Genomic DNA, 25,950 nt, shown 5'->3' on the forward strand with positions numbered 1-25,950 from the left:
AGGACACCACTGCTCTCCTTCCAGGTCCCATTCCCAAAGCCAGCCTGCCTCAGGAGAGCTGTGCTCATTCTGACCCATCCCTACATGTCTCCAACCCTTACTGATGCCAGCATTTGCCCAGGATCACCTTGAGCTCCACAGCACTTCCAGGGAAGGCTCAGCTTTAGGAGCTCCTGTACTCCTTCAGCATTAGCACAGCTCTAAACCCAGCAAGCCTCAAACTCTACAGTGTTGAGAAGGGATCTTTCCAAATAATTTCACAACACTTGCACTTCATCTTCTGTTTTCATTTCAGTGACCAAGACATCACACCAAAGAATGCAAAACTGAATACTTCCCACAGTGATTAAGAAGAAAAAGCAGAACTTACATTAAATTTAATAGTGGTGCCAGTTGGAGCAGCAGTAAAGCTGGTTGGGCCAAAGAGAGAGCCAGATGTGCTCCCAAAGGGGTTGGAAGTGGTGTTGGTGGTCCCAAAGAGCCCTCCACTGCTGGTGCTCGTACCAAAGTCTGAATAAAGCATAAAAACATCGCAACATCAGTATTAAAACAAACCCAAAATATAAAACTTAAAGCCTAATGCTTGATTCAAATTAGAAACTGGTTTGAAAATGGGAAAAACAGTTGGGAAAAATAATTTGACAGCAAAGCTGGAAGCTGATGGTGCTGCTAGCGCAGTTCTCTGCTGCAGAAGTGTCCCTAACTCAGAAACACCAGACAAACCACAGCAGTCAGTTTCCTTCTACTACTGACAAGCAGGAAGAAATTAATACAATCATTTTATAATAAAGAGAATCAGTGAGGCTCATTTTCTCTTTTCAGAAGGTGCTGCAAACAGTTGTTTTTGCCTCATGCAATTACAGAAGAGTTTAACAGCACTCCCTGTCTCTTCCTGCCACAGACAAAACCAACTGTAACTGCTCTGTCACAGAATAAAAACCTAAAATCAAACAGTACTAAAAGAGATTTCAGGATAAAAAACTCCAGCCAACCACCTTTGGCAATTTAATTTAAAATTTAGGGCTGGCATCACAGCAACAGATTCAGGAGCATGTGGGCTCCCCCCGGCTCTGTGGGCACAGGGGTGTCACTGTATCCCTCAGGAGAAACCCCCTGGGCCCACCCTGACCCCTGTCCCAGCCCCCACGTACACTCCCACTGCTCTCCCACCCAACAGCAGAGGGGCTGTCCCACTCACTTCCAAAACCAGCTGGTTTGTTCTGTGCAAAGGCATTATTCTGGGATGAGAAGAGGCTTCCACCAGTGCTGGTGGTTCCAAAGAGGCTGTTTGACGTTCCAGTGGACGTTCCAAACCCGAAGCCAGTGCTGGTGGAGGAGGTGGCTGGCTGGTTGAATGTGGTTGAGCCAAACAACCCTCCTGCAGACAGAAACAGGCTGTTAATCCTTCACAACCTCCTGTGCTTGGGGGCTTGGACAGGTTCTTGCTCTGGGCTTGGGAGGGCATTTGGTTATTTTTTGTTGGGGATTGCCTGGTTTGGTTTGGTGGTTTTCCCTCTGTCCCCAGGGCAGTACCTGGCTTTGTCTGCGTGCTCCCAAAGAGGCTGCCCGTGGTGTTGTTGGAGCCAAAGGCCGACGTCCCGAAGGCTCCTCCGCTGCTCGTACCAAAGCCGGCATCTGCAAGCAGAGCCCAGAGAGCCCCCTCAGGCTGCAGCTCCACAAACACCCCTCAAACACACAGCTCTTCCTCCCAAGCCTTCCCAACAAACCCAGCACTGATCTCTTCCAGCCCCAGAAAACCCCAGAGACACCACCTTCCCTAAGCATTGCATTCCTACAGAGGAAGTTTCCACAGCAGACATGGAATCCTGGTTGTCTGCCCAAACTTTAAGCTTGGTTCGGGGTGAAGCCTCAGGCTCCTGAACCTCACCCAAGCCAGCTGGAGCACCCAGCAGCTCCCCAATTCCATCCCATGAGGGATCAACCATCTCCATGGGATTCCCTGAGCTGCACCCAGGAACAGGCACCTCATTCAAAACCACCTTAGATATTTTACTTACTTTGCCCAAAAGTTGAAGTTGTGCCAAAGCCGGTGCTGCCTCCGAATGGAGTTCCAAAGGATTTGTTAAACATTTTCGGGATATATCAGGTTTCCTTCCTAGACCTGGAAAGCAGAATTGGTGTTTTATTGAAAGCTGATTTTCCATGTCCCTCACTGCCGAGGGCAGCAATCCCACCAGAATGCACCAGCCCCATGGCACTGTGTGATTCCAAACCCTGCCAGAACCCCGGGGGGCCAAGGGCACCAACACTGCAGTGACACCACAGCTGAGGAGCTGTCACTAAACATCACTGTCCCGAAAATTGTCACCCTTAATTATGGCTGGAGTTCCTGCCCATCTCAGCCTGCGTCCCACAGCAATCCTGGGGGTTTCCAGGACTGCTTTTCCTGTTCCACCCTCTTTGCCAACTGCTTCAGACAGGACAGAGGGGAATGCACGGCACAGGGATTACAGGAATCCACTCTTCCTCTGCTCGCCACTTCTGCACTTCCCAGCAGCTGCTGTTCCAGGGAGTTCTGCTGGGCCCAATTCCCCTTCCAACCCCCATGGTTTAATTACAGCACATTCCCTGCTGCCTCTGCTCAACCTCCTCCCCAAGCACAAACAGGTACAAACTCTGCTCCAACCCTCTCAGTTTGTCAACAAGCCCAGCACAATCCCCACAGCTCCTCAGGTGCACTATCAGGGAGTTGTGGGGTGTTTTCCTACAGCTTCACCACTGAAAATTACAGATTAGCCAAAACCGTGTCAGATTAACAAAAAAAGCCAGTACTCCCCCCAGAAAAGTTTACATTATCCCCCAAATGGCAGTACTATAACAAAAAAAAACAAACAAAACAACCAAACTAGAACTAAAAAACCAAAATGCCATATTAACCCAAAAAAGCCATATTAGGCAAAAAACACTGATGTTAAAAAAGTCAGTATTATCCCCCAAAATGCTATGTTAACCAAAAATAACAGGTGTAATCATCCAAGAAAAAACATATTAGCCAGAAGAAAATGACAATACTAATCAGAAAATAATATGCATTACTAAAACAATGTCCTAGTAACAAAAAAAATGCTAGTATTGCCCCACCTCTTCCATATTCAGCAGGAAATGAAGGAATTCCCCCACATTCCCAGGTACTCCACACACAGCACTGCAGAACTAAGAACATGAGCAATCCAAGAACAGCCCACACCACGAAAATTCCCAAAGCCAACAATTCCAGTTAAAGCCAAAGCTGCCCATCCCCTGTGCCCAGGTTTGGCAGCTCCCTTCACCTCCTCCCAGCCAAGGCAAGCACAGAGGGACTGGGCACTGCCCAGCACAGCCTCCTGCAGGGAAATCTCCACATCCATCTGCCCATCCTGGAAACTCAAGTGTTTGTTTCCCTAGCACCAACAGCACTTTCTGGGAATAGCCAAATCCAGACTGGGAGCAGCCACAGCCTTCCATCATCCCTGAACAGCTGGAGACTAAATCAGCCCAATCCCACACTTCACTGACAGAAAAACTAAAAAAGATAATTTCTGTCACCTCCAACCACTCCAACAGACACACACCACAATGCTGGAGTGTTAAGGGTCTGCACATTTCCACAGGCAAATCCTTACAGGCTTCATTAGTCAAAGAAGGAAGAGGAACTTCAGTGAAATGATCCCGGTAAAAAATGTTCTGACAAACTCGCAGAGTTCCCCAAACTGTGAGAACTCCTGGGAGAGCTCCTCTGGCACCGGGTAACACAGCCCCCTGAGCCCTCCTCACCATCTCCCATGGAATCCCTGGGGCTGGAAAAGCCCTCGCAGACCAGGGAGTCCCAGCTGTGGCCGATGCCCACCTTGTCCCCAGCCCAGAGCCCTGAGTGCCACGTCCAGCCCTTCCTTGGGCACCTGCAGGGATGGGCACTGCAAAGCTCCCTGGGCAGCCCCTGCCAAGGCCTGAGCTCCCTTTCCATGGGCAAATTCCTGCTGATGCCCACCCTGAGCCTCCTGTTAGGGAGTTACAAAGAGTGGAAAGGTGCACCCTGCACATCCGTTTCTCCAGGCTGACCCCCACAGCTCCCTCTCCACTAGGACCTGCTCCCAAACACACCTCTTCACTCCTATAAAGTATTTTCAGCAGTCTCCCCTTGCCCCAGTGCAAGTCTCCCTTTCAGGCCAGATAAAAATCACCTGTGCTTTCCAGCTGTCCAGTGTTGGGACTTTCAGCTTTATCTGCAAATCCACAAGACCCTCATTTTCCATGGTTCCTCTTTTCTAAGTCACTGCTCTGAGATCACTAAACATCAAACTCTACCTAAGAAGAAACCTGAGAAATCATTTTCTGAGAAAAAACAAGTTATGGAAAGATGCCCCCTCCCAGAGTATGCATTTTGCTGCACTTCACACCCACCCCTCCCTCCCTGAACCTCGAGAGCTGTGTCCAGCTCTGACTCCTCAGAGAAAGAGGAACCTGGAGGGGCTGGAGGAGAGCTGGGAAGGGTGTGGAGCCCCAGGAGGGGCTGAGGGAGCTGGGAAAGGGGCTCAGCCTGGAGCAAAGGAGGCTCAGGGGGCCCTTGTGGCTCTGCACAAGTCCCTGGCAGGAGGGGACAGCCGGGGGGGTCGGGCTCTGCTGCCAGGGAACAGGGACAGGAGGAGAGCTCAGGCCTCAGGCTGGGCCAGGGGAGGCTCAGGCTGGGCAGCAGCAGGAATTTGCCCATGGAAAGGGAGCTCAGGCCTTGGCAGGGGCTGCCCAGGGAGCTTTGCAGTGCCCATCCCTGCAGGTGCCCAAGGAAGGGCTGGACGTGGCACTCAGGGCTCTGGGCTGGGGACAAGGTGGGCATCGGGCACAGCTGGGACTCCCTGGGCTGCGAGGGCTTTTCCAGCCCCTGGATCCTGGGATTGTGCGAACTCAAGAGCTGGACCAGAATTAGCAAAACTCGAGAGTTTTACACAAACATCGCTCTCCCCACTCGCTGAGGAAGGACCCTTCGCGCCAAAGGGCTCCAATTGAAGTTTAACAAGAACAGCACAAAATGCCCCTAAAACCACCCAAAGAAACCTACATCATCAACATAACTTTCAGTCACATGTAACCAACATAACTTTAAACTCCAACTGATTAACACGGCAATAAATAACTCCCGGCCCCGGAGACAGCCGGGCCGTTACCCGCATTCAGAGCCGCGTATCCCCCGTGGGAAACACCCGGAATCTCCACCCGGACCCACACCGGCACAACCAAAAAGGCCTAAAAACTCCCCAAAACGGGCAGATACTCCGGAGAGAGCCGGGCTGCCGAGAAATCCCACCCACTCACGGCCTTCCGCTTCCCTCCAGCCCTTCCTCCGTCCCGGGGCCTCCCGCGTACCCCCCCACCCCGGGATCACCCGGTCTCCCGGCACAAAAGGCCCGGCGGCGGCGCCACAGCCATGCCGAGCAGGGCAGGGTGGCCAGGCCGCGGTGCTTACCGCAGGTGGCGGGCAGGGCAGGCCTAGCAGGCCGCGGTGCTCGCCGCAGGTGCCGGGAAGCGCCGCTCGGAGCGGCCGGGCCGGGTCGGGCCCGCGGTGCCGCCGCCGCCTCACGGGGCCGCAGCTGCGTCACAGCCCGCGCGCGCACTCCCGGCCTCCCCCGCGCGCCGCCTCGGCCCCGCCCCTCTCGCCTTGCTTCCGCCTTCCATTGGCCGCGCCCCCCGTCCCTCGCCCTCAGATCAACGCTGATTGGGCTAGCGGCTCAGCGCACGGAGCGCCCATTGGCCAGACAGGCCGAGGAGGGGGCGGGGCTTGGCGCCGCGGAAGGGTCCAGAACGGCCAGTGCCGCGGCGCCGCCCCGACATCCGGGGCGTTTGAGGGGGCGGGGCTTCTGCCGCGAGGACCAATCGTGTGTCCCGGCGCGCGGGAGCTGGGCCCCGCCCCTTAAAGGGGCCGCAGCGGGGTTGTGGGGCGGGAGGAGGAAGAGGCGGAAGAAAGGGAGGAAGAGGAGGAGGCGGAAAAGGCGGAGGAGGCGTGGTGGGGCTGCCGGGCCGGGCCATGGAGCAGCGCGAGGGGGGCTGAGCGGTGAGGGGGCTGTCCGGAGTGCGGCACTGTCGGGAGTGCGGCACTGAGGAACAGGCGGTTTGTGGGGAGGGGGTCCCAGGGAGGGTCTCTGGGGGATGTGGGGAGCTCCGAGGGGTCGCTCACTGCGGAGGGGGAATAGGGGTGCCCGGGGAGGGGGTCTCAGGGGGGTGTGGGTACCCGGGGCAGGTCTCGGGGTGGTGCAGCCTCTCCTGCAGGACAGATCGGGGCCATTCAACACTTGATACAAAATATTTTCCTTTTATTTGTCCTGTTTGGGGGGAGGTAGGGCAGAGACTGCGGGGCTCCTGTTGTGGGGTGTCCCCACGGCACAGGGGGCTGTGGCCGAGCCCCCGAGGGAGGGACAGGGTTTGGGGGGCTCCATCCCACACCGTGGGGAGCCCTTGGGGGGCTCCTCGAGTCCCGGGGAGGGGAGCCTGGGCCGGCCGGGGATCCCCCTCCACACCCACTCCCGGCCCTTTGGAGCTTCCCTTTCTTGTCCTCTTTATCCTCAAGTAATTCCCTGCCTCGGTGCCCGGCAGCCTGCATGGGGCTGAGCCCGGCCTTCTGTGGCCCCTCGGTGATTGGGGTCGGTCCCTCCGCTGGGGTTTGGTCCCTCAGTGTGGTGCTGGCAGGGCAGAGTGGCCGTGCTGCCCTGGGGCACTGCCCAGATGGGCATAATCCATCGTATGGGATTGTCCATAAATCGGATTTGTCCCGCAGCCGGGCGCTGCTGAGGGGGGATCCATCGCAGCCTGATCCCCTGGGGCTGAGGGAGCCCTGGGCTGCGGGACCCCTGTTCTGAGTGTCTGCCAGGCCCTGTCCCGACCTGGCAAAGCCCGGCTCTCCTGTTGTGTGGGGCTTGTGCTGCCCCGATCCTGCAGCCAGAGTCATGGATTGTCCTGAGGGAATGAACCCCAGGGATCCCCCAGTGCCCCCCTGCCCTGCCCAGACCCCCCAACAAGCCCAGCCTGGGCATCCCTGGATGCTCCTGGAGCTCTGGCAGCCTCGGGGCCGTGCCCATTCCCTGGGAAGCCTGGGCAGTGCCAGCAGCCTGTGGGGAAAGAAGAGCCTTGCCCTGATCTCCAGCCTGAGCCTGCCCTGGCCCAGCTCCAGGCAGCGCTGCCCATGCAGGGCCGGGTGCGGCGGGGCAAGCACGGGCTGTGGGGCAGGGCTGTGGGGCAGGGCTGTGGGGCAGGGCTGTGGCTGTGGGGCAGGGCTGTGGGGCCGGGCTGTGGCTGTGGGGCCGGGCTGTGGGGCAGGGCTGTGGGGCAGGGCTGTGGCTGTGGGGCCGGGCTGTGGGGCCGGGCTGTGGATGTGGGGCAGGGCTGTGGCTGTGGGGAAGGGCTGTGGGGCAGGGCTGTGGGGCTGGGCTGTGGCTGTGGGGTAGGGCTGTGGCTGTGGGGCCGGGCTGTGGGGCAGGGCTGTGGGGAAGGGCTGTGGGGCAGGGCTGTGGCTGTGGGGCCGGGCTGTGGCTGTGGGGCAGGGCTGTGGGGCAGGGCTGTGGCTGTGTGGCAGGGCTGTGGCTGTGGGGCTGGGCTGTGGCTGTGGGGCAGGGCTGTGGCTGTGGGGCCGGGCTGTGGGGCAGGGCTGTGGCTGTGGGGCCGGGCTGTGGCTGTGGGGCCGGGCTGTGGCTGTGGGGCAAGGCTGTGGCTGTGGGGCCAGGCTGTGGGGCAGGGCTGTGGCTGTGGGGCCAGGCTGTGGGGCAGGGCTGTGGCTGTGGGGCCGGGCTGTGGCTGTGGGGTCGGGCTGTGGAGCAGGGCTGTGGGGCAGGGCTGTGGCTGTGGGGTCGGGCTGTGGGGCAGGGCTGTGGCTGTGGGGCAGGGCTGTGGCTGTGGGGCTGGGCTGTGGCTGTGGGGCTGGGCTGTGGCTTTGGGGAAGGGCTGTGGGGCAAGGCTGTGGCTGTGGGGTCGGGCTGTGGGGCAGGGCTGTGGCTGTGGGGCAGGGCTGTGGCTGTGGGGCCGGGCTGTGGGGCCGGGCTGTGGCTGTGGGGCAAGGCTGTGGCTGTGGGGCAGGGCTGTGGGGCCGGGCTGTGGCTGTGGAGAAGGGCTGTGGGACAGGGCTGTGGCTGTGGGGCCGGGCTGTGGCTGTGGGGCAGGGCTGTGGCTGTGGGGCTGGGCTGTGGGGCAGGGTTGTGGGGCCGGGCTGTGCCAGAGGAGCTGCGGCTCCTGGCAGGACCTACAGTGGGGTCCGGCTGTGTCAGCGCTGCCCCGAGCGCAGGGAAAGGTCTGGACGGATCGCACGGGACAGGGTTCACGTGCCCGTCCTGCCAGATCCCTCTGGAGGGCTGCAGGGAACAGCCAGCCCTGGCCCTGCTCCCTGCTGCCCGTCAGTCCCGAGGCTCCTGTGTCCCCACAATGGCATTTCCTATGGCTGCCTGTCCCTGCTGCCCATCCTGTGTCCATGGGGTCACACGGGGTGTGAGGGGCTGAGCTGTGTTTGGGGTCACACGGGGTGTGAGGGGCTGAGCTGTGTCCATGGGGTCACAGGGGGTGTGAGGGGCTGAGCTGTGTCCATGGGGTCACAGGGGGTGTGAGGGGCTGAGCTGTGTTTGGGGTCACAGGTGGTGTGAGGGGCTGAGCTGTGTCCATGGGGTCACAGGGGGTGTGAGGGGCTGAGCTGTGTTTGGGGTCATACGGGGTGTGAGGGGCTGAGCTGTGTTTGGGGTCACACGGGGTGTGAGGGGCTGAGCTGTGTCCATGGGGTCACAGGGGGTGTGAGGGGCTGAGCTGTGTTTGGGGTCACAGGTGGTGTGAGGGGCTGAGCTGTGTTTGGGGTCACACGGGGTGTGAGGGGCTGAGCTGTGTCTGTGTTTGGGGTCACACGGGGTGTGAGGGGCTGAGCTGTGTTTGGGGTCACAGGGGGTGTGAGGGGCTGAGCTGTGTCTGTGTTTGGGGTCACAGGTGGTGTGAGGGGCTGAGCTGTGTTTGGGGTCACACAGGGTGTGAGGGGCTGAGCTGTGTCCATGGGGTCACACGGGGTGTGAGGGGCTGAGCTGTGTCCATGGGGTCACAGGGGGTGTGAGGGGCTGAGCTGTGTCCATGGGGGTCACACGGGGTGTGAGGGGCTGAGCTGTGTTTGGGGTCACACAGGGTGTGAGGGGCTGAGCTGTGTTTGGGGTCACAGGGGATGTGAGGGGCTGAGCTGTGTTTGGGGTCACACGGGGTGTGAGGGGCTGAGCTGTGTTTGGGGTCACACAGGGTGTGAGGGGCTGAGCTGTGTTTGGGGTCACATGGGGTGTGAGGGGCTGAGCTGTGTTTGGGGTCACAGGGGGTGTGAGGGGCTGAGCTGTGTTTGGGGTCACAGGGGGTGTGAGGGGCTGAGCTGTGTCTGTGTTTGGGGTCACAGGGGGTGTGAGGGGCTGAGCTGTGTTTGGGGTCACAGGGGGTGTGAGGGGCTGAGCTGTGTTTGGGGTCACACGGGGTGTGAGGGGCTGAGCTGTGTTTGGGGTCACAGGGGATGTGAGGGGCTGAGCTGTGTGTCTGTCCCTGCCCAGGGCTGTTTGGGGCTGGACAGAATCCCAGAATCACTGAGTTTCAGAAAGGGCCATCAAGCCCAGCCTGTGGCTGATCCCCACCCTGTAACCCTCCTGGAGCAGGACAGAGCACCCCAGTCAGACATCTGCTGGTTTATTTCCAGGTTTCCAGGATGCTGCAGGTCCCGCTGCCGCTGGATCGGGACGGGATCCTGTTCCGGCTGCGTTTCACCACGCTGGCCCTCGGGACTGTGTTCTGCCCCCTCTTTGGGTTCCTCTTCTGCGTCATCTGGTCTCTGCTCTTCAACTTCCGTGAGACAACTGCGACCCACTGTGGGGTGAGAGACTCCTGTGGGAAAACCCCATATTCCTGGGGGGTAACACAACTCCTGTGTCCTTGTGGGTTTCCTCTCCCTCCTCCTGGGCTCCCTTCTCTTGGGTTCCTGTTCCTCCTTCTGGATTCCTCTCCCCTGTGTCCTTCTGGGCTCCTCTCTTGGGCTTTCCCCCCACGAGTGTTACAGAATGCAGACCCAGCTGCATTGTTTCATTGCCCTTGGGATGCTTCTGGAATGACAGCAGCAGCAGCAGCTTTGGCTTTGTGCTGGGACTGAGGGCAGCACAGACTGGTCAGGCTGGTGTCTGGACTGGGCACACTGGGGTTATTGCAGTGAGGAATTGAGGTGGGGAAGCTGAAGGGAAATGCATCGTCCTGGGGAGGGGTTGGTCCAGAGCTGCTGTCCCCAGGTCTGCTGGGGTTCAGAGGAGCCACAGGTGTCTGGGGAGGGAGGGCCTGGAGCTCCATGTGGGATGAGATTGGGCTCCTCCCCAGGGCTTTCAGGACAGGAGCTGGGAATGGAGGGCAGGAGTTATCTCACAGCAGCAGGAGAATTCAGCAAGGCTTGGAGTATCAGGAAAGGGGGAATGGCTGCCAGGGGCAGAGGGCAGGGCTGGATCTTGGGATCTGGGGCAGGAATTGTTCCCTGGCAGGGTGGGCAGGGGCTGGGATGGAATTGCCAGAGCAGCTGGGGCTGCCCCTGGATCCCTGGCAGTGCCCAAGGCCAGGCTGGACATTGGGAGCTCCTGGGACAGTGGGAGGTGTCCCTGGGCCTTAAGGTCCTTCCAATCAAAACCATTCTGGGATTCTGTGGACGATCAAGAGTGTAAAGGCAAGAAACCTGAGCAGATATCTGGGCAGGGCCCCCAGCACCCCAGGACTGCCCCAGCAGAGCTGTGGGGTCCATGACCCCGTGGGATGGACCAGGGGCACTGCCGTGATACATTCCCTTGCTTTGGGAATAGGAATAAACTCCTTTAGAATTTCAAGAAGGACCGTTTCAGTGTCTGGAAGAGGCTGGCTGCGAGGCTGTGCCGGGTGCCTGTCCCCACGAGCCCGTGTCCCCACAGGTGCCCAACTACCTGCCGTCCATCAGCGCGGCCATCGGGGGCGAGACGCCGCAGCGCTACGTGTGGCGCCTGTGCATCGGCCTGCACTCGGCCCCGCGCGTCCTCGTGGCCGTGGCCTACTGGAACCACTACCAGAGCTGCCACTGCCCCCACCCCCGCTACCTGCGCCTGTGCCACGTCACCCTGCTGCTCAACCTGCTCGAGAACTTCGCCCTCCTCATCCTCACCTACGTGTCCTCCACTGAAAACTATGGTAGGTGTCACTCCCGCCCTGCCCCGCCCCGCCCTGCCCTGCCCTTCCTTGGGCCACTGCTTTGCCATGAGGCAGTCTGGAGAGAAAAGCCAGTGAAAACCCCCCAGAGATTGCAGTAAAGTCAGTAGTTACAGAGGAATGATGTGCAAATAGCCATGCTCTTCCCACGGTTCTTGGTTGCTGAGACTTGATTGAAGCCCTGGGTTCAGGCTGGGGACGGAGCCTGGACCAGGCCGTGGCGCTTGATTTTACCTGAGGTCGTCCTGCTTCCCCTCCATCCCACAGCCAGGCTGGGCTCTGAGCTGGCTCTGCTCCAGCTGCCTTCATACACCTTCCCCAGCAATTCCTGGGGAAAATGTCAGAGAATCACAGAATGCCACACAGGTTTGGACTGGGAAGAATCCTCACAACCCACCTGCAGTGGAGTGCAGCTCCCAGCCCCAATGTCCAGCCTGGCCTTGGGCACTGCCAGGGATCCAGGGGCAGCCCCAGCTGCTCTGGCAATTCCATCCCAGCCCCTGCCCACCCTGCCAGGGAACAATTCCTGCCCCAGATCCCAAGATCCAGCCCTGCCCTCTGCCACTGGCAGCCATTCCCTGGCTCCTGGCCCTGCAGCCCTTGGCCCCAGTCCCTCTGCAGCTCTCCTGGAGCCCCTTCAGGCCCTGCAAGGGGCTCTGAGCTCTCCCTGCAGCTTCTCCTCTCCAGCTGAGCACCCCCAGCTCTCCCAGCCTGGCTGCAGAGCAGAGAGGCTCCAGCCCTCTAATCATTCCTGGACACAGAATCGGAGTGTTTCAGGTTAAATCCATGTGTCCAAAACGTGGCCACAACAGCCTGGGAAATTCTCTTCCCCCACATGGTCTCATCTCAAAAGAACAAAAGTGCCAGTGCTGAATTCCAGCTGCTGTTTCATCCTAAAATCTGGAGGAGGCAGCAGGGATTAACTGGAGAGCACTGAAATGCTGGAGCCAGCAAGGTGGTGCTGTTGCAGTGGAACAAACCCCATGCTGGAATGTACCAGCAGGACAGTAATGTGTTGGCTTTCCCTGCACAGCAGGAAGGTGATGATGGATATTGTGTCCAGCTGTGGGCTGGAGAGGGACTTTGAACAAAGAATGGAGTGCCAGGAGCCAGGGAATGGCTGCCAGTGGCAGAGGGCAGGGCTGGATCTTGGGATCTGGGGCAGGAATTGTTCCCTGGCAGGGTGGGCAGGGGCTGGGATGGAATTGCCAGAGCAGCTGAGGCTGCCCCTGGATCCCTGGCAGTGCCCAAGGCCAGGCTGGACATTGGGAGCAGCTGGGACAGTGGGAGGTGTCCCTGCCATGCAGGGGTTGGGATGAAAAGGTTTTTAAGGTCCCTCCCAACACAAACCATTCTGGGATTCAGGGCTGTGGTGCTGTGAACAGTCCCAGGGTCTCCCCCAGCCTTTGGGGTGAGGATGTTCTGTGGTGGAGCCCAGTGACCGGGATGGCAGGACAGGAACCTCCTGCTGATGGAGGTCTGTGGTCTGGGGCCTGTCCCTGCCCAGCTCCTTGTCTCCTGCAGCATTCCCTGTCCCCATGGTGTGGTGTCCCTGCCCTGCCTCTGGCAGTGTTTCCTCACGGCAGGGTCTGCAGCCTGACCTGCCCCGGGGACTTCTCCAGCCCCTGCCCTTGGAAATGCAGGTGCAGCTTTGAGGTTTGGCTACCTGGGCCAGCCCGGCCCGGCCCCGTGCAGAGCCCTGGGAGGGGAGCCCGAGGTGTGAGCGGGCAGAGAGCCCCGGGAGCCGAGGCTGACCCATTTCCTGGGATCCTCGTCCCAGACTAATCCCTGGCTGTGGGGAAAGTGTCAGCCCTGAGCTGCCGTGCTCAGGTTAATCAGCCCTGCGGGACGGCCCGGCCTGACCTCTCCCACCTGCTGGTACCTCTCTCCTCGCGTGCTGCCCTTCCCCTGGCAGGCAGAGGGCACATGGGGACCGTCATTCCTGCACTTCAGGTGGCTGGGAGTTGAGCCTGAGGCTCAGTTTCTGGGGAAGGGGCTGGGAAGTGCTTTCCAGAGCAATCTCACCTGAAGGTGCAGGGGCTGTGTGGGGTTTGGGGCCTCGGGAGCAGCTCTGTTAGCCTTGCTCCAGCTGCTTTCCCAGCCTGATCCTGGACCTGGGCTACTCCAGGTATGCATGAGGCAACCTCAGCGCCGCAGATGAGCTGCTGACTGCTAATGGGCACGCAGGTAATACAGAGGGCCAGAAGATGACTTTCCTGGATTTTGGACTGGCTCACCCTGCACCCCCCTCCCCGTGCCTCAGTTTCCCCATCCCAAGAGCAGCAGTGGCAATGCTGAGCTGCTCCCAAGGGTCCCTGAGTTTACAGCTGTGTGAAGCGATGGTCCCGGAGCGCAGAAACACCCTCCTGGCACTTTGGGATAAGTGTTCCAGGCACTTCCATCCCCTTCCAGGGGGCCCTGAGGCAGCACGAGCAGGTGGAGCCATGCTGTGCCTGTCTCCTGCAAAGACCCCACTGGAGTTCCAGCTCCACTGGGGTGTTGGGGCTCCCAGCAGAGCACAAAGCCCTCCCAAATCCTGCCCCACGTTCCCCTTGTGCTCCTGTCCTGGGCTGAGCAGGAAACCTGTTGTTTGTCAATCCAGCAATCCATGAAAATGCCTTCATCGTGTTCATCACGTCGGCCCTGGGCCACATGCTGCTCACCTGCATTCTCTGGAGAATGACTAAGAAACACACAGTAAGTCCCGAGGTACAGACACTTTCCTTTCTTCTCTCTCTGCTGGGAGCTGGGAGGGAGCTCTGGGGGCTATGCCAGGACTGGGACGGGGCTCTGGGGCCCTGCTGGGAGTTGGCAGGAGGCTCTGGGCTGGCACTGAAGGGCTTTGACTGTCCTTGCTTGTGAAATAACAGGTGCTAAAGGAGCCAACAGCAGCAGGTGAAATGGAAGAAGTCACCAAAATCCATTATTTACCAAAGCAAAGTGGGAAGGAAGCGTTTAATTTCCTGTTTTCTGGGTTTATCATTAAATCACAGAACGATTTTGGTTGGAATGGACCTTAAATTCCACCCAGTGCCCCCCCAGCCATGGCAGGGACACCTCCCACTGTCCCAGGCGCTCCCAATGTCCAGCCTGGCCTTGGGCACTGCCAGGGATCCAGGGGCAGCCCCAGCTGCTCTGGGCACCCTGTGCCAGGGCCTGCCCACCCTGCCAGGGATGGATTTCCTCCCAGTATCTGGTTATGTTTTCATTGAGAGATCATATTGGAAACCACTGTTGGCATCCCTGAGGATTGGGATTGCTCATCCCTTCTCCATGCCTGTTTCTAAGCTAAGTTGGCTTCCCTGTGCTGGGAATTGCTGGTCCTGCAGGCTAGGAGCAGCAGGAAGCAGGAGTTGTTCTCCCTTTGCTCCAGAATGACTCTGTGGAGCAGGCTGGCTCTGGCTTTTTTTCTGGGGAGGGTCAGGGGGTGCAGGGACTGGTCAGGGGGCAGCAGGTCTGGTGGAGGATCCATCCAGGGGCTCCTGTCCCCATTGCCTGGATGCAGCTTCTGTGCTGTGCTGGTTTGTGGTGAGTCCTGGGCTGTGTGCAGGACATCCAGGAGTGTCCTGGACTGGGCACTGACAGCCATGGGCAGGACATCCAGGAGTATCCTGGACTGGGAACTGACAGACATGGGCAGGACAGGACATCCAGGAGTGTCCTGGACTGGGCACTGACAGCCATGGGCAGGACATCCAGGAGTGTCCTGGACTGGGAACTGACAGACATGGGCAGGACAGGACATGCAGGAGTATCCTGGACTGGGCACTGACAGCCATGGGCAGGACAGGACATCCAGGAGTGTCCTGGACTGGGCACTGACAGCCATGGACAGGACAGGGTAGGACATCCAGGAGTGTCCTGGACTGGGCACTGACAGCCATGGACAGGACAGGGTAGGACATCCAGGAGTGTCCTGGACTGGGCACTGACAGCCATGGGCAGGACAGGACATCCAGGTTTGGGGCTGTGTGGGACGTGCTTCTGTGCCCATGTGGCTCCTGCACATTTGGCTTCCCCTGTGGATGTGGGCTCCCTGGATCTCTGTGTCCTTTCCCTTTGGATCCTTCTCCCCAGCTGATCCCCGTGCAGCCCTCGTGCTCCCGGTGTTCAGTGGGGAGGGGTGCTGGGGCTGTGCCCCCGGAAGGTGGTGGTTTGCAGAGCCCCTGGGAGGTGTGTGCCTGTGTCCCAGGGCTGGGAGGCGGGTGAGGCTGGACAAAGCTCTCCCAAGGGATTGTGAGCGGGGCTGCAGGGCAAGTGCTGTGCCTGGGCTCTGTGTCCCAGCAGGATGAGTGCTGGGGGGCCCAGCTCTGCAGTGCCAGGGCAGCTCCTGCTCTGTCACTGCTGTTTCTCCTCCCCTTCCGCCAATTCACTGAGCCTGTCCCTGCTGCCTTACTCCAGAGACCAGGAAAAGAAGCTTCCAGCAGTTGTTTGGCTCTAAAACTCCTTAGGAAAGGGACCTGGGGAGGTGCTGGGGTTCTCTTCACTCACTGGGAAGTGATCTGCTCTCTCTGGTGATATGGGAATAGCAGGAGCTTGCAGCCATTCCTTGGCAGCTTTCCCACAGCTTCCTTTATTTCTGTGATATTGTTTGGCTTGTCTTTTCCCTGGGTGAGCCCTCCAAGGCCCCAGATCTCCTCCCCTGCCACGTCACCCGCTGGTCCCTCACGTCCCTTGCAGCAGGCAGGGCTGAGGTGTCCCAAATCCTGGGCTCAGCTTTGGACCCCTCAGGGCAAAGAGAGACTTTTGGGAGCTGGAGCACGTCCAGGGAAGAGAATGGAGCTGGGGAAGGGGCTGAAGGGGCTGAGCCTGGAGCAAAGGAGGCTCAGGGGGCCCTTGTGGCTCTGCACAAGTCCCTGGCAGGAGGGGACAGCCGGGGGGGTCGGGCTCTGCTGCCAGGGAACAGGGACAGGAGGAGAGCTCAGGCCTCAGGCTGGGCCAGGGGAGGCTCAGGGTGGATATTGGGGAAATTCCTTCCCAGGCAGGGCTGTGCAGCCCTCCAGGGCAGCAGGAGTGGAGTCACATGGAGTTCACAGCCACGTGGATGTGGCACTTGGGGACATGGGTTCCTGGTGGCCTTGGCACTGCTGGGGAGCGGTTGCAGTCCGTGATTTCAGAGGGATTTTCCAGCCTCATTGGTTCTGTGACTCTGCCCGAGGACTGGAGGAATCTGCACATCCCTGGGGGGAAGGACAGGGAACATGGTGACACCCTGGCTGAGCATGCCAGCACCTGGCACAATGCCACCACCCGCTTCCTCCTCCCATCCTGGAACGGCCCTGCAGGTGGAGGGGAGCTGTCCTCGGGGGTGTGCAGTCCCCCCAAAGCTGACAGGAGCCCTCCAGGGCCAGCCCTGACCTGAGGCCACCGGGGGTGCGGTGTCCCTGTGCCAGCTCCGTGCAGGGCCGCAGGACGGAGCTGTCGCCCAGGGCACGAGGGTGACGGCTGCGGGAGGAGGAGGAGGAAGAGGAAGGCACTGCGGAGTGACGCAGCTCCCAGGCCGGCTGTGTCGGGGTGAGGAGGGCACGGTGCTTGTCACACCACCAGGTGTCACCTTTGGCTAAGGGACCTTGGTCCCCGTGTCCGGTGCTGCGCCTTGGCTCCAGCTGCCAACCATTCCCCTGGGTGCTGCGGGCCAAGCGGCGTCTCCTGGGGCTTGTCCCACTCTCGGCCTGGGTTCCTCAGGCTCCGAGCCCTCTGCTCACGGCTGGTGGCCCCTGGCAGGCTTGGCACAGCTCCTGTGACACTTTCTTGGCTCGGCAGGGTGGGACAGCGGGACACGGGAGGTGCCACGGCCACGTCCTTGCCACATCCAAGGGCTTGGGCAGTGCCAGAGAGGTGCCCAGGCACGCTCCTGGGGCTGTTTTAGGCCAGGGCACAGCTGATCCCTCCGTGTGGCACCTTGGGGACAGAGACTGGCTCGGTTTGTGTCCCTCGTGGGGGCCTTGGTTCACTTTGCTGTCCCCAGCCCTGGAGCTGACATGGCAGGAGGGGACAGGTGAGGGATGGCTCCAGCCCCACGGTGTTCCATCCTTCCCTCCTCCTCAGCAGAGGCTCCCCACAGGATTCAGGTTCTCGGGGCCAAACCTGGGACCCTCTCCAGGACAAAGTCCATGTGGGGAGCTGGAAAGCTGTGTCTGTCTGGAGGAGAGAGCAGTGCCTTCCCAGCCCCACGGCTGGCACTGCTTTTAGCGCTGCTGGAGGGGGTGAAGCTCCCCAGGTCTGGCAGGGTAGGAGGGACAGGAATTGGTCTTGCAGAAGCTTCTTCCCCGGCGGGGCTCCTGTTGCAACTGCTCTTCTGCGAGGGCAGGAAGGTGTGGAGGAACTGGTTTGTAATGGGGAAGTACAGGCAGTTTCCAGTTACGAGGTGGCAGATGGTGAGAGAAAGGAAAAAAAAAAAACTCTGCAAGAGGGGAGAAAAGAGAAAGCAGGAGAGAGAAAAGGAGGGGAAGGGGCAAAGCAGAGGAGGAAGATTCTGTGGAAAAGGGAAATGGACCCTGGGAGCCTCCAGCTGTGAGTGATCACTGCACCCTGTGCTTGGTGCTTGGCTGTGGCGTGGCAGTGCCCACCTGAGCTCTGCTGTTCCCAGCTGGCTGCTCACCCCTAAAACCCTCCTTCCCCCCAGCCCCGAGGCGCAGAGCTGGGCAGTGAGGCAGAGCAGTTTCACTTCTTGTTTGCAAACACATTTTCCCCCAGCCCGGGGCTGGTGGCCTCGGCAGACACCAGTGTGTGCCTGTGGTGGCCACGGGCTGGCTGGCTCGGGCCCATCACAGGAGCCACGGAGATGTTCTGAGGGCTGGAGCTCTGCAGCCAGGCTGGGAGAGGTGGGGGAGAAGCTGCAGGGAGAGCTCAGAGCCCCTTGCAGGGCCTGAAGGGGCTCCAGGAGAGCTGGAGAGGGACTGGGGCCAAGGGCTGCAGGGCCAGGAGCCAGGGAATGGCTGCCAGGGGCAGAGGGCAGGGCTGGATCTTGGGATCTTGGGCAGGAATTGTTCCTGGCAGGGTGGGCAGGGGCTGGGATGGAATTGCCAGAGCAGCTGGGGCTGCCCCTGGATCCCTGGCAGTGCCCAAGGCCAGGCTGGACATTGGGAGCTCCTGGGACAGTGGGAGGTGGCCCTGCCATGGCAGGGCTGGGATGGGTGGGCTCTGAGGTCCCTTCCAGTCATGCTGTGGCCAGTGGAGCTGGGTCCTGCTCTGCCACCGGCCCCTGGGCTCTATCCCATGACATCCCACTCCCCTGGCATCCACAGGGCACGTGGGCTGAGCCCAGCCTGGGCTGCAGCCAGCACAAAGGCACAGGAGCCTCTGGGGCTCAGCCCCCTGTGTCCCCGGGGCCCAGCTGAGCCCTGGGAGCTGGAGTAGGGTGACAGCTGTGTCCCCACCATGGCAGGGCCGTGTCAGCAGCAGGGACCACAAGCACCTTGGTGAGCACGTGTGGTTTCAGCTCCTCACAGCCCCTGGGAGCACTGGTGGTGGCTCAGACAAGCCCTCCATAAATAGCTGAGCTCTGTGTGGGGCCCTTTGGCTCTGGGCTCTCTGCAGGGACCCACAAACCCCCGAGGGGAGCTGGGACTGGTGTGTGACACACAGCCCACAGGTGCCACTTGTGCCCCAGGAAGGGATGATGGCTCGAGGGCAGAGCCAGTGCCTGGAGGTCCCTGCAGAGCAAGCTGTAAGATCACTGTCATCGCTGTCCCCATCAGGAGCTGAGGGGTGGGCACAGCCCTTCTTCCTCTCTGGAGGCTCCCGTGGCTCCGTGCTGGTGGCTCACAGGATTGTGGCTTGGGTGGGGGAAGGAGACCCCCAGTACCTTCCATGGGCAGGGAGCAGCGTGTCCCCTGTGTCCTGCTGCTCCGGCTCCCCCATTGCCCGGCCCCCTGCTCCTGACTCACCTCCATGTGCCGCAATGTGCCTCAGCTCCGGCCGCCAGCTGGGCACTAAATATAATTCCCCCGTGGTTTTCTGGGCCAGACACACATGGGGGGGCTGGGTGGCTGTGTGACACCGGGGGGGCTTGCAGGGGCCGTGGGTGCCCCGGTCTGTCTTGCCAAAAGGAAGTTGGCAGCCGCAGCTCCGCCAGCCCGGCAGCTCCAGCCAGCTCAGCTTGGAGCACCTTGTCCTTGGGATTTTCTTATCCCTCTTGTTCCTCGAAGGCCACCAGAGTTTGGTGGCTTCTTGCCAGGCTGCTTGGAGCTGCCAGCTCCTCCCCAGGGCTCTGACCTGGGGGCTGTCCTGTCCTCTGACCTGTCCAGGCTGAGCAATCCCAGTTCTCCCAGTCTTTCCTCACAGCAGAGGTGCTCCATCCCTCTAATCTTGGTGCCCTCCTCTGGCCACCATCTGTCTCCCTGGGATGTCCCCAGGTGCGGGATCCGCACAAAGCTGGGGCCGTGGGAAGCAGGGGCAGTGCCTGAGCCCTGAGCAGGGCAGTGAGGGGATGGGCAGCTCTGTCCAGCAGCTCCTGCTGTCCCACCGTGCTGCCCGAGCTCCCGCAGGGACCTTCCCGGCCAGCTCTGCTCAGCATCCTGCCATGTCCCCATGTGCCACCTCCTGGGGCCCTGTGATCCCCTGGCACTGGGCTGAGCCAGCCCTGCCCTGGCATTAGGGATTAGCGCCTAATTAATTATCCGTGTGATAATCCTCGGCGCAGAGCGGGAGAGGGGGAGCTCGGAGGGCACCCGGAGGGGCAGGAGCACTGTGGTGAGCCGGGGGTGGCTCCTGCAGCAGGGCAGGGTGTCGGAGCTGCAGGAGCCGAGCTGCTGTGTGCCCGGGGCTCCCGGGAGCTGCAGCCTGGGGGTCCCGGCGGGGCCGTGCCGGGGCTCAGCGCAGCGCCTGCCGTGGGGCGCGGTGGCAGCGCGGTGACAGCGAGGTGACAGCGCGGTGTCAGCACGGCTGTTCCCAGCCGCTTTTCCGGTGTGAAAGTCAGCCCCGGGCCCGCCTCGGGGCTCTGCCGGTGGCGGTGCCGCTCCCAGGCGCTGCTGCGGGCGGCAGGGACCGGCAGCCCGGCACAAGGAGCAGCCCTGCCGTGTCCCCACGTGCGGGAGCGCCCTGACTCCGTCCGGAACCTCTGGGTTTTCCTCCCCGGCCGAGCCCCTGGCACGCGTTCCGGGGGTAATGGAAAGTGTGATGGGGAAATTTACATTTTCCTTACTCTCAGCACTCCCTCAGAATGGAATCTTTGTCTCACGTGAAGCGTCAGGCGAGGGGGAAATTCCCCTCCCACCTGTAACAGCCTGCAGCATCCCCAGCTCCTGTGGGGCTGAGCCCCCCTGCAGCCCCCATGCTCCAGGGCTCCCCTGCACCCTCCTTGGGCTTCCAGACATGGCTTGGGGTTCCTCTGCCCCCCAGGCTGTAGGATTCTTATCCATGACCCTCAGTGTGATGGGAGAAAGAGAGGAAGGGAACTGGAGGGGGTTCCTGCTGTAGTGGGACCGGGGGTCGCTCCACCCACAGCCCCCAGCTTTGGGGTGCTGGCAGTGGGTCGGGGGAGCCCATATAGGGGACAGGCCTGGCCTCTGGGTTGTCACAAGGCTGAGCTCTGGGGCACAGAAGCCGTGAGCAGGGGGTGTGGGGCTGCTGGCAGCATTGCCATGCTCTGTTCCTGCCCGTCAGAGGTGGTGCTGGGGGCAGGATGGGGCCCCTCCGGTGCCAGGGCGTGCTGGGCGAGCTCTCCAGCGCAGCACCCGCCCCGCCTGCCGCCCCTTCATGTGGTTTCCTCCTCCCTGCTGCTGTTGTGGGTGACGGGGTGCAGCACCCCGTGAATTCCCCGTGCCCTGGGGCCACCTGCAGCCACCTGGGCCAGAGGATCTGCCTCTGGCAGAGCCTTGCCAGTCCTCAAGGAGTCCTTCAAGCACTCCAGCACCAGGGGCCCCATACTTGCTGGGACCCCGTGGCTGCCTCACTCCCTGTATCCCTGTGTAGATGTGAGCCCCAAGTGCCCCTGGGCACAGCCCTGCCAAAGCCACCCCTGGGCCTGGCCTGGGGGGGCTCTGCACGAGGAGCCAGGGTGTGCAGACCCCCAGGGCTGTGCGGGGCCAGGGCATTCCTGGGGATGGGGATGGGGATGGGATGGGGATGGGGTGGGGGAGGGGGATGGGGATGGGATGGGGATGGCCACTCCAGCATCACCCAGCCCTTGGCCTCTTCCAGGAGCGCAAGTCGTACAAGTGGAAGCAGCTGCTCTTCTTCTTCACTTTCATCACGTTCGCGTTCGCCGTGTGCGTTTACTTCCACCACAACTGGTACTGCGGCCCTGGAGGTGAGGGGGCTGCCTGGGGGGCGTGTGGGGAAGGGGCTGGGTGGTCATGGGATCAGTGAATCACAGGATTGCTAAGGCTGGAAGAGATCCCTGTGATCAGCAAGTCCCAGCTGTGCCTGATGCCCACCTTGTCCCCCACCCAGAGCACGGGGTGCCACGTCCAGTCCTTCCTTGGACATCTCCAGGGATGGGGACTCCAAACCTTCCTGGGCAGCCTCTTCCAATGTCTGACCACCCCTTCTATGAAAAAATTTCTTCTCATGTCCAAAAATTCCTGATATTTGAAATCCTCCTAATGGGACACCTTGCCTTCCAAATCCCAGACCAGGGAAGCTCTGGGTGCCCAGCCACGCTTCTTCCCTGGTGGGGGTCAAGCCCCAGCCCCTGCTCTGCTGGCCCAAAGAGGGGGCTCAGAGACCCCCCCAGCTGGCAGGGCAGATGCAGCTGTGGGTCTGCACCCACACCTCTGTGTTTCCTCCCCCAGTGTACACTGTCTTCGCCTTCCTGGAGTACCTGGTTGTCCTCTCCAACATGGCCTTCCACATGACTGCCTTCTGGGACTTCGGCAACAAGGAGCTGGTGGTGAGCTCGCTGCTGGAGGACAAGCACTTCTAGCCAGCCCTGCTGCTGGGGGCTCCTCTCGCCCTCCTGCCAGGGCCGGGCTGTTTGCTGTGGAGCTGCTGCGAGGATCATCCCGAGATCCCAGGAGTGTCTGTCCCTTGCTGCACCTGCAGCTCTCGTCCAGGGGAGCTGCGGGCTCTTCCCGGGGACCCCCTGCCCCGGCTCCCTGCCAGCTCCAGGAGGGCAGGACAGAGGAGGAACCTGCTGCCTGTTCCTTTGGAGGATGCTCCAGGGAGAGCAGGATGCTGCTCCTCGTGTCAGGGCACGGGGTCCAGCCATGCCCTGTCCTTTTTGGCCTGGGGGTCTCACGGTTCCTCCTCCAGGCTGGAGGTCTTGGGGCACGTCCTCAGAAAGGGGTTGGTGGCCTTTTGGGCTGGCTTCAGGCACTGGGCTGGGGCAGGGTCCGGGCCCATGTGTGCCTGAGTTCCCAGGAGGGGAGCAGGAAGGTGCTGGGCCACGCAGGGACTGCCCAGAGCAGGGTGGGAGCACAGAGGGCAGAGCAGGTGCTGGGAGCATCCATGTCTCACTGCTGCCTTTCCCAGAAGTTCCCCCAGCAGCACAGGCTGCCCCAGGGATGCTGTGCCCATTCCAACCCAGTTTGAGGTAGAAGGCTGAGTGTGCTCGTGCTGGAGGTCTTTGCCCCAATGTCCCCATGGATTCCCCTGTGCCCTGGCGCTGGAGCTGGGAACTGCTGGGGTTCAGCAGTGCTCCCAACAAGCAGCTCTGGCTGCCAGGGCATGGGAGACGTGGCCAGATGGCAGCTGGGGGCTGACAGTGTCCCCAAGCTGCTGGAAGGGACAGCTGGAGCTGTCTTGATTTTGGGGAGGTCTGCACTTGCCAGGGCTCATCCCACCCCACACCTGGCCAGGAAGGACCAGCGTGGGTCCCTCCCTGCTCTTCACCTGAGCACAGCCACCACCGAGAGTCCCCTGGGATGTCCCAGTGCTCATCCCAGGGCTGGACAGAGCCTTCTCCCACGGGAGCTGTGGGGCCCTGGCAGAGCTGGGGCCGAGCTGGCTTCCAGCGGGTCCTGCTGCACGTGTCCATCGTCAGTGTCCCCATCCATGGGCTCCATCCGTGTCCCTGCATGCGTGTGACGCGCTGCCCCCGCAGCGCCTTGGCTTTGAGGTGGAAATAAAGCACTAAGTATTTTTGTGAGCTCTCGGCAAATTCCACAGCATTTCCACCTGGCCCAGCCTGGCGTGGCCCTGGCACAGCCCTGGCACAGCCAGCAGGTCCAGAGCAGCACCAGGGGCAGCGTGGGGGCTGGAATGGGGACAGGGACCCCGGGCACCGGGGCTGGAGTGTGGGATGTGGATCCTGGGTGTTGGAGTTGGGGTGCAAGATGTGACCCTGGGGTGCTGGGGTGTGGATCCCTGGAGCTGGGGCCCAGGATGCAGATCCCTGCAGGGTGGGGATCTCTGGGGTGTGGGCTCTGGATCCTGGCTGTTGGGGCTGTGATGTAGGACGTGGCCCCCGGGTGCCGGATGGAGCCTGGGAAGGTTCAGCGAGGCTGGGAACTAGCCGGGATCTGGGCTGGAGGCGTGGGACTGAGCCCAGCCTGCAGCTGGCGGCCCTGCTCCCCACCCAGCTCTGGGGACCGCTGACTCGGCTGCAGATCCTGCAGATCTTACGGATGCTGCGGGGCCAGGGGCCAGCCCAGCCCCAGGGACAGACCCTGGAGCCAGGAGGGCTGGGGAAGGGCCAGGGGCAGGGGAGCTGCCAGAGGCTTGGTTCCTCCTGTCCCGGGCCTTGGTGGGGCCCTGCCCTCGCTGTGGCCGCTCTGGAGCAGCTGGGAGGGGATGAGCCATGAGCTCATCCTGCTGTGCTGGGCCAGGACAGGGCTGTGTCCCACTCATGGCATCACGGGGTCCCCTCCCCATCCCAGCACCCACTTCTAAACCAAACCCCACCTTGTCAGCCCCACAGCAGGAGCAGGACATGGCCATGGGATCCCCACAGTGGGAACAGGACATGGCTGATGGGATCCCCACAGCAGGAACAGGACATGGCTGATGGGATCCCCACAGTGGGAACAGGACATGGCTGATGGGATCCCCACAGTGGGAACAGGACACGGCTGATGGGATCACCACAGTGGGAACAGGACATGGCCATGGGATCCCCACAGCAGGAGCAGGACATGGCCATGGGATCCCCACAGTGGGAACAGGACATGGCCATGGGATCCCCACAGCAGGAGCAGGACATGGCCATGGGATCCCCACAGTGGGAACAGGACATGGCTGATGGGATCCCCACAGCAGGAACAGGACATGGCCATGGGATCCCCTCATTGGGAGCAGGACACGGCTGATGGGAACAGGACACGGCCGTGTGGATCCTCGCATGGGCAGACCAGGACAGGGCTGTTGGGTGCCCATGGTGGGAGCAGGATTTGGTGCAGCCGGGACCCAGGAGCCCGTGGCTGTGCAGCGGTCCCGGGGCCGTGTCCCGTGTCCCAGGACAGGGCTGTGCAGCTGTCCCGTGTCCCAGGACAGGGCTGTGCAGCTGTCCCGTGTCCCAGGACAGGGCTGTGCAGCTGTCCCGTGTCCCGTGTCCCGTGTCCCAGGACAGGGCTGTGCAGCTGTCCCGTGTCCCGTGTCCCGTGTCCCAGGACAGGGCTGTGCAGCTGTCCCGTGTCCCAGGACAGGGCTGTGCAGCTGTCCCGTGTCCCGTGTCCCAGGACAGGGCTGTGCAGCTGTCCCGTGTCCCAGGACAGGGCTGTGCAGCTGTCCCGTGTCCCAGGACAGGGCTGTGCAGCTGTCCCGTGTCCCGTGTCCCAGGACAGGGCTGTGCAGCTGTCCCGTGTCCCAGGACAGGGCTGTGCAGTGGTCCCGTGTCCCGTGTCCCAGGACAGGGCTGTGCAGCTGTCCCATGTCCCAGGACAGGGCTGTGCAGCTGTCCCGTGTCCCAGGACAGGGCTGTGCAGCTGTCCCGTGTCCCGTGTCCCAGGACAGGGCTGTGCAGCTGTCCCGTGTCCCGTGTCCCAGGACAGGGCTGTGCAGCGGTCCCGGGGCCGTGTCCCGTGTCCCAGGACAGGGCTGTGCAGCTGTCCCGTGTCCCATGTCCCGTGTCCCAGGGCAGGGCTGTGCAGCTGTCCCGTGTCCCGTGTCCCAGGACAGGGCTGTGCAGCGGTCCCGTGTCCCGTGTCCCAGGGCAGGGCTGTGCAGCGGTCCCGGGGGGCTCCACGGGGCACAGCCGTGGGAGGGCCGGAGCTGGGCTGTGGCCGGAGCCCCCCGGCCCGCTGCCCACGCCCGCCCCCGGCTCTGGCTGCAAACGGGAGCGGGGAACAAAGGCGGCTTGTGGCGGGCGCCGGGTCTCTGCCCTTCCTGCAGGAAGGCCCCGGGGCCGGACAAGGGGCCCGTGTCCGGGTCTGGCCACCTGCCAGCACGTGCCGGGGGGGTGGCGAGGGGGTGGCGAGAGCGGCTGGGGATGCCACCGGTCCCTCGCTGCTGCCATCGCCGGCCACAGGACACGGGGAGCCCCAGGACACCCCTGAGCATGAGAACACGGGCTCTGCCCTCTACCTGCCACTCCAAAGGCAGTACTGAAGCTGGGGGTCACTCAGGAGGGAACCCCACTCGTGTGCCAGTTCCTGCACTGTCCCTGTTCCTGTCCTTTACAATGTCCCCAAGCCCCTGAGCGGGAGCTCAGCTGAGCACAGAGATGGTGGGGTCAGGACTGGCCTGGAGGGACATCCCGAGCTTCCCCTGGCAGTTCCCCCTGGAAGAGAGCCCTGGTGGGCACCATGAGCACCCCCAGCTTGGCCCTGGCCATGTGAGGGGTCCCAGGCCAGCTCGGGCCGGTGACACCCCTGTCCCTCCAGGGAATGTCCCCACGCCCAGGAAGGGTGGGTGCGCATGGGAGAGCACAGGACACGGTGG

The 25,950-nt window shown here is 61.6% G+C and overlaps 2 protein-coding genes across 12 annotated transcripts in view; one reads left to right on the plus strand and one right to left on the minus strand.

Annotated features, from left to right (window-relative positions):
* The window catches only part of NUP98 (nucleoporin 98 and 96 precursor), a 33,874-nt gene extending 28,232 nt beyond the window's left edge, over positions 1 to 5,642 (minus strand). The window contains exons 1-6 of one of the 8 annotated variants that reach the window (XM_086883830.1): positions 5,459 to 5,632; positions 4,182 to 4,305; positions 2,019 to 2,122; positions 1,534 to 1,635; positions 1,199 to 1,378; positions 371 to 510 (exon numbers count right to left, since the gene is read on the minus strand). In XM_086883830.1, coding sequence (XP_086739956.1) covers positions 371 to 510; positions 1,199 to 1,378; positions 1,534 to 1,635; positions 2,019 to 2,091 — 495 coding nt within the window. In that variant the 5' untranslated portion in view covers positions 2,092 to 2,122; positions 4,182 to 4,305; positions 5,459 to 5,632. Of the gene's footprint in view, positions 1 to 370; positions 511 to 1,198; positions 1,379 to 1,533; positions 1,636 to 2,018; positions 2,123 to 4,181; positions 4,318 to 5,458 lie in introns of all 8 variants that reach the window. The other 7 variants (XM_086883831.1, XM_086883832.1, XM_086883826.1 and 4 more) reach the window with 7 other exon arrangements.
* Positions 5,590 to 23,221, plus strand: PGAP2 (post-GPI attachment to proteins 2). Of its 4 annotated transcripts, none has more exons than XM_086883833.1 (6): positions 5,590 to 6,043; positions 9,680 to 9,853; positions 10,920 to 11,172; positions 13,793 to 13,899; positions 21,334 to 21,442; positions 21,927 to 23,221. In XM_086883833.1, the coding sequence occupies exons 2-6, from the start codon at positions 9,689 to 9,691 to the stop codon at positions 22,055 to 22,057; spliced, it is 765 nt and encodes a 254-aa protein (XP_086739959.1). In that variant the 5' UTR covers positions 5,590 to 6,043; positions 9,680 to 9,688; the 3' UTR covers positions 22,058 to 23,221. The 4 variants fall into 4 exon arrangements, with proteins under 4 accessions (XP_086739959.1, XP_086739960.1, XP_086739961.1 ...); XM_086883834.1 differs by having other exon boundaries at positions 5,762 to 6,043; positions 13,793 to 13,887; XM_086883835.1 differs by lacking the exons at positions 21,334 to 21,442; positions 21,927 to 23,221 and adding an exon at positions 14,061 to 14,229 and having other exon boundaries at positions 5,819 to 6,043.
* The last annotated feature ends 2,729 nt before the right edge of the window (positions 23,222 to 25,950 follow it).

This window comes from Cyanistes caeruleus, chromosome 3 (genome assembly GCF_971803275.1).
Source record: "Cyanistes caeruleus chromosome 3, bCyaCae1.hap1.1, whole genome shotgun sequence".
Classification (NCBI taxonomy): Eukaryota; Metazoa; Chordata; class Aves; order Passeriformes; family Paridae; genus Cyanistes; species Cyanistes caeruleus.

Bases quoted from the DNA above. Each gene is read 5' to 3' on its own strand.
- PGAP2 (XM_086883833.1), top strand. From the start codon at position 9,689: ATGCTGCAGGTCCCGCTGCCGCTGGATCGGGACGGGATCCTGTTCCGG. The intron at 9,854-10,919 runs GTGAGAGACTCC...GTGTCCCCACAG, and splicing joins CAACTGCGACCCACTGTGGG to GTGCCCAACTACCTGCCGTC. The intron at 11,173-13,792 runs GTAGGTGTCACT...TTGTCAATCCAG, and splicing joins GTCCTCCACTGAAAACTATG to CAATCCATGAAAATGCCTTC.